This window comes from Propithecus coquereli, unplaced genomic scaffold, assembly GCF_000956105.1.
Source record: "Propithecus coquereli isolate 6110/MARCELLA unplaced genomic scaffold, Pcoq_1.0 Scaffold293, whole genome shotgun sequence".
NCBI lineage: Eukaryota > Metazoa > Chordata > Mammalia > Primates > Indriidae > Propithecus > Propithecus coquereli.
The window spans coordinates 551787-558995 of NW_012148541.1; the positions used below are offsets into that span (position 1 = coordinate 551787).

Consider the following 7209-nt stretch of genomic DNA (forward strand, 5'->3'; position numbering starts at 1 on the left):
TATATTTAAAAAACTGGTTATATAGAATATTGCTGGATAATTAAAACAATAGTATAAAACGTGCAAAAAAAATTCATAATCTTTCTTAATCAAAAAATACCAGGGTCTATTTAAAATGATTCCCTTTGAAAGGGTACCAAAGTTAATTCAAATCATATAATATTCAAATACTAAATACTACTCAGTACTGTATAGTGACTAGTGCTTAAGTGGAGGTAAATTTCATAGCTATGGAGACATACTTATGCTGTAAACTGGTGTCTTTCTTGTTCACGTAGAGAAGCATACGACATCCCAGAATTTCACTAAGTAAGAAAAGAATGGCTGCTGCACTGGCAAAATTAGGGTGTGTAAGGATCAAAGGCACACTATTCAGCTAGCCAAACTGATTAGCAAACACTTCCCCCTCCCACCCCACAAGCCCTTTCCCCATGTAAACAAAAGTTCATTAAGGAAAAAAGTAAAATAAACTAAACTCATCCACAAAAGTAAGGATTTTGAGACATTGATGTTAAGTCCTTACTTCAAAAATGTCAGCTACAATCATCTGGAAATTTATGATTATATTTAAAGATGTATCCAAATTAGATACATTTAACCATAGATACATTTTTTTGGTCAAAATTATTCATTATCTAAAACATTTTACTTTAATTCCCAACATTTTAACCACTAGTATAACAACAGTTTTAGTTCCCAGAGGAATTAACCACTGGAAGGAAACACAGACAAACAAACGAACGAACGAACAAAACAAACCATATATTAATATTTAAGCTGCAGGCAACAATTACGGCCCTTTCTGGCACAGTGGCATTTGACTGGCAACTCAAAGTCCAGGAATAATTCTACTAACACAGGGAAATTCATGCATTTGGTAAATATGCCCTAACTTTCACAGTTGAAGTTTCCTTTTGACTTTGCTTTTTTAAAGTATGGAAATCTTGCTTTTTTTTCTTGGTGTTATCCTGACTTGTGACTGGAAGCAGACTTCTTTTTCTTCTTCTTACTATGTTTCTTGTGCTGTTTCTTCTTCTTCTTCTTCTTCACTTTATCCACTACTTTTTCTCGTTCTTCATGCCTTCTCTTCTTTTTTGATTGCATCTCTTCTTCATAATCTGATTCTGATGAGGACTCAGATGATAAAGGTTTATCCTCAGGACAAGTTTTCTTTCTTTTCTTGCTGAGGTTTCTAGCATACTTTTCTTTCTCTGTCTCATCCTCTGACTTCTTTTTCTTTTTTGAAGATTCCTTGCTCTCTGATTCCGATTCACATGTAGAGCTTTGTGATGATTTGTATGAACGGTTCTTCTTTTTCTTTCTCTTTTTTCCTTGTTTCTTTTCCTCATCCTCAGAATCTGAAGAACTGCTTGAAGAATCAGAGCTTGAAGAAGAAGAAGATGAAGGCTGACAAGATTTCTTCTTTCTCCTTTTCTTTCTTTCTCTTTTTTTAGATGAGCTCTCATTTCCACTTAATAATTTCTCTCTGCTTTTTTCAAGCTCTTTCTTCCAATTCTCATTCATTTTTTCTTCAAATTCAGCTAATGCTTTAGAGCCTTTCTTTTTCTTTTCTAATTGTTTCTTCACTTCTTCCCAGGTGGGCCTTGGTCGATTTAGGTAATCTTGGATTGTTGGGCCTGCAGATTGAGTTGGGCCTCTCCATCTGGCCATTGCTATAGGATTCATATAGGCCACCCGATTATCCCGCTTCCCCATGGTGCCTGATGGTTTTCAGGGCAGACTCTCAGTTGCCACGGAGAACAAGGATAGATACTCTCCTTAGTTCTTCACCTGCTAGTATATCAAGCAGCCCCCATTCTGCGAGAGAAGCAGATAGAATGATTATAAAACACCTTTAATATAAGATAAAATAAACATATAAGTTTAATTAAAAATCTGTTCCCAGCAGATCATCTCCAACTTATGAAAGTGCAGCACAATCTACTCCACTCCTTTTGAGAGAAACTTGGGAATCACACCTGAAAAATCCTTCTCTATCGACTCTCACATTCAATCCATTAATAAATCCTGCTGTTTAAACCTCCACAATAGGCCTCATATCGATTCACTTCTCACCAAATACATTGTCATCAACTTGGTCCAGGTCACTATCATCTCTCACTTGGACTATTAATCTCTAGTATCTATTAAGTGTTTATTATCTGTCAGGGACTGCTTAGTGTTTACGATGGATTATGTCATTTAATCACTAAAGCTATGAAGTTGATTCATTATTATCCCTATTTCATGGTTGGAGAAACTGAGGCTTAGAAAATATGAGTATAATTGCATAAAGTAACATGGCTAATAAAGGGCAGAACCAGAATTTAAACCAAGGCAGCCTGATTCCAAAGCCTGCACATATAACAATATATTGTCTCCTTATAACAACCTTTTAATCGGTAGCCTTATTTCCACCCTTACTCCCTTCTCTTCTAGTCCCACACTGTAATCAGAGGGAACTTAAAATACTCTAGTGGCTGTACATATTAATGAGAGTCAAATCCAAACTCCCATAAAGGTCCTATATGATCTGCCCTATGTGTCTTACTTTCATCTACACTGTAACTCAGCCCTTTTCTCAATTCTTTCTCCTCCAATCTTCTCTTGATTTCTGGAACATGCTAAGCTTAGCCAGGCGTGGACAATTATACCTCATCTTTCAGGTCTCAGCTTAAATGTCACTTGCTCAGAAAGGCAACTATTAGGTTATACTATATAAAACTGAAAATTTTATAGGACAAACACAATTCAAATACTGTTAATTTTATATGGCTCAACCTTATACTGAAGTAGGTTGTCTCTCTGTCATCCTCATTTTCTTGTATCACAGTTCCTTGTTTCTTTTATTCATAGCATTTATTAAATTGGTAATTGATTGTTCAGTTGTATTATCTACTGCTAAATGTAAAACCAAGAAGAGCAGAGGCCCTGTTTGGCCTATCTTATTCACCATGGTGTTCCCAGTACCTAACATAGCATCTGACACATACTAAGTACTCAATAAATATTTGCTCAGTAAAAAATAAATGAATGGATGGATGGATGGATGGATGGATGGGCAACTCTGGGAAAGAGGAGCATTTAGAAGGAGCTTCCTGGAGTTGGTGATGTCTATACAGGATTTTAACAAATGAACAGCCGTTCACCCAGGAAATGAGGAAATGAAGGGCATTCCAGGCAGAGGAAACAATATGTGAAAAAACACAGGGATTTGAAAGAGCATCAAGTATTTAGTGTTGATACAGCCTAAAGAGCAATAGAGCAGCGGGTAGGAAACAAGATTGCATAGACAGGAAGAAACCTGATTATGGAGGCCCTCTTAGGTCATTTTAAAATCTTGGATTTCTCCCTATAGTTGAGAAGGAGGCAGTAAAGTATTTTAAATAGAAGAGAAAGATGATCAGACTTATCACAGACTTTTCTGTCAGTCTCGATCTTGACTCTGACCCTTTAGATCAACCTAACATACCTACCCATCATAAACTCAATGGTACAGACAGTTCATTGACTCTTGATGATAGTTTCCTGCATTAGATTTGCTGTTCTTGATCTTACTCTCCTTATCCTTTAGTTCTCTCCAGCTCCTTTTATGTCTTTCTTTTTCTTCTTATTCCTACCCTAAAAACCTGTCAAACATCATCATGTCCCTGACTTGATCATCAGAAACCCTTAAGGACTTTAGTTCATACTCAACTTGCAGGTTCTTTTTGCTACTTGACACTCAGAATAACATAATCTGTTCTAATTTCAGTTCCTTGAGATATAGTCCTGACATCAGCTAGAAAGACAGGCAAAGGCCAGTTCACAAAGGCTTTAGATGCTATGCTAAGGAGGCTGGAATATATCCTGTAGGACTTATAGTGAAGCTAATGAGGAGACATTATTTTAAGCAGAAGAGTGATATGGTCATATCTGAATACTTAAGAGACAATTATTTACAGCGGGAAAGATGAATTGGAGTCAGGTAAGACAGAAAGCAATGAGACAACTTAAGTATTCATACAGATAAGAAAAAAAAGAATTTGAACCAAAACAGTGATATCATGAATGAGAAGAAGGGGAAATATATGAGACATGTTGAGGAGATTCTACTGAAATTAGTGACCAATTGGATACAAACGGTGAGAAACGAATGCAAAGCAAGGCTCTGGCTTGAGACACCAGATAAAAGGCACTGTCAATTACTAGGTAATAAAGGAAATGACATCAACTTTGAGAAAAGGTTCTAGGTTTCATTTTGGACTCATAAAGTTTAAGTACCAGGGAGACATCAGAATAAATCTGCATGTAGGTAATTGAATGTATGGGTGCTGGCATACCCTCAGAAGGTGATCTGAGTTAGAGATATAGGATTGAGCAGTCACTGACTGATGGCTGCAGTCATGAGAGAAAGGATTTGAAATGAGAAAAAGGTTGAACATTGGATCCAATTGAACACCAAAATGCAAGGGGCTAGAAGAGATTAAAAAGCCTGTAAACCATACTTTAGGAAATCAGTCAGTGTGGTAAGAGCTAGACTGGTATCAGAAAAAATGAGTCATGGAAACACAGGGAGAATAGTTTCAAGGTGAAGGCAATAATCCTCATGAATCCGTAATGTTTACATTTTCTACAATAAGTAAGAGCTAGGCTAGACTGGTATCGGAAAACAAAATAAGAGTCACAGAAACACAAGGAAAATAAAGTTCCAAGGTGATGGCAATAATCCTCATGACTCCAATAATGTTTACTTTTCTACAATAAGCAGGTATTACCTTTACCTTTGATAAATCCAGAATAAAAAGAAAGAAAATATGTTGTAGACAACAATATTAAATGCAACAGATAGGTCAAGTATAATGACATCTGAAAATGTGCAGCATACATAGCTATTAAGTCATTAGTAATCTTTGCTAATGTAATTTCAATTAGTGATGGCAGCAGCCAGATGACAGTGGGTTAAAGACTAAATGGCAATGAGAAAGTAGAGACCTAGAGTACATAGACTTAGTTGAGAAGGAAAGTAAAGAGATAAGAAAATAATTGTAAGGATACACAGTTAAAGAAAATTATTTTTTGTTCTTCATTTTTAGCATGGAAGAATCTTAAGCATATCCATAGGATGTCTAGAAGGATAAAGTACAAAGAGAAAACATTTTTAAAAGATAGGTAAGATACCTGATGTGGCAAGACCAAAGAAGCAGCAGAAAGGAATCAAATCAAACTGAGAGGTAGAAGGCACCTCTTCTTCCAAGAGCAGAGGCAATGAATAAAGAAAGGGTATGGATGTAGGGGTTTTTTTTAAAGGTGGTAGGAGGTGAAAGGGAGAAAGTTGACTATTTCTCACATACAAGCCTTTGTTTTCACTCAATGGTAGGTGCCAAGATCATCTTCTAAGATTAAGACAGCATAGGAGTTTTGAGATCACTACTTAAAACTTGGACTAACAGGAGAGGAGAATGGGAGAGGACGCTGACACCATGCAAATGTTGTGGGAGGCCTTTGGAACTGTAGAATCTGTGTGCTCCTTTCCCAGAAAATAAAGCACACTGAAAAAAAGAGAAAAAATAATGCTAACAAAGTCTCTTGCTCAAACATTCTGTTTTAAAAGTATTGTGATTTACCTTCTCTGATTCTATTATAGAAGAAAGGGAAACTTGATTCTCTGTATCTCTACTTATTTGCATGAAATATGCTAAAATCTTATAAAGATTAAATATAAATTGTGACAACCATGCTGGTAATCTGGATGTTATAATAGCATTTGTTCATTGATTCTTATAACAATTCCCTTTTGATCTTGTATTATATTTCAGACACTGTATTATATGCCATGGAGATTATGGTCTAGTAAAGGTAATAGTCATTACACAAATACCAAACAAATGGGTATATAATCATGATTGGAAAGATGAAGAAAAAGTACAGGATGCTATGAAAGGTATAATGAGGGGCCTAATTAAGAAGGGAAGTTCAAGTCTGAGATACTGACACAATCTGAGACCTGATGAATAAACCAGAACTAGCCACATGAAGGGGTTAAACTGGATGATAGCAATAAACAGCCAAATCTGAATGAATTTTACAAGGAGAAGGAATATCATATGCTAAAGCCTTGAGGTAAAAAAGAAAAGCTGAATACAATGCAAAATATTCACATTATTATGCTGTTATAAACTAGTTATCATCTATCCTTGAAAGTGATTATATTTATACCATTTGTTATTGAACACGGTCAGGTAAAAGTCAACATGAATTTAAGTTAATTGAAAACATAGTTTAATGTTTCACAGTGTAATTTCTATCATGAATATCACCAAAACTAATTATTTCAGAGACATTTTCTATTTTATAAATCATTTCATTGAATTCAGTGAGATGTATAATTGTAGATGAATTCTCACAGACAGATGCACTTGAGTTGAAAATATTTTTCAAAATAGTTGGCAAATCCTCTGAGATTTAATTTGAAACATCTAACTCTCATGAAAGTCTATGGGCATTTGGATGAGGCTCCTATTAAAAAAACCTTAATGCTCTTTGTTCATACTAGTTCATATAAGTTTAAGTACCATGCTACTGAAATAAATGTCTCCTAGAAAGCTCCTTAAAGCATTTAAGATAGCAATGGATCTATTAAATTATAAGATGATAATAACTGCACATATATACTAATACCTTTAATTACCACAATATGTGTTGCCATTTCACAACAGATGATAACATAGAGAATAACCATAGCACAATCTAATTCACAGGCCAAATAAGAAATAGAGAGGGTTTATGAAAAAATTTAATGGTATTTCACAACTTCCTAGAAACACTTAGCTCTAGTAAGGGTGTGTAATATGATAAATATCCTTTTTACAAAAAAAAAAACAAAAAACAAGCATGAACACATCCTATTCCAGTTGTAAACATGACTCTTCTGAAGGAGAAATGAATGAACACTATGCTGTGTTGAAACCATTCCCCTCATGTGAATTCCCTCTAGCACATTGGTGTCATGGAGCATTCATCATTCTAAGGAAAACATATATAATTTAAAATACTGCTTCCTTTTTCTTTCCTCTACAGAATTATCAAATGATAAAGAATCAGTCTCTACCATCTTAAGGATGATACCGGAAAGCTTACAGCAGCAACAAAATACTATAGAAGCAAGTGATAAAAAAGAAAAGAATGGCTATGAGAATGGAGAAGCTCTGAATATAAATTTTAGTCAAG

The 7209-nt window shown here is 35.1% G+C and overlaps 1 protein-coding gene across 1 annotated transcript; it reads right to left on the reverse strand.

Annotated features, from left to right (window-relative positions):
* Positions 1-948: 948 nt before the first annotated feature.
* FAM133A (family with sequence similarity 133, member A) lies at positions 949-1883 on the reverse strand. Its single transcript, XM_012648733.1, has one exon. The coding sequence runs from the start codon at positions 1714-1716 to the stop codon at positions 964-966; it is 753 nt and encodes a 250-aa protein (XP_012504187.1). The 5' UTR covers positions 1717-1883; the 3' UTR covers positions 949-963.
* Positions 1884-7209: the final 5326 nt, after the last annotated feature.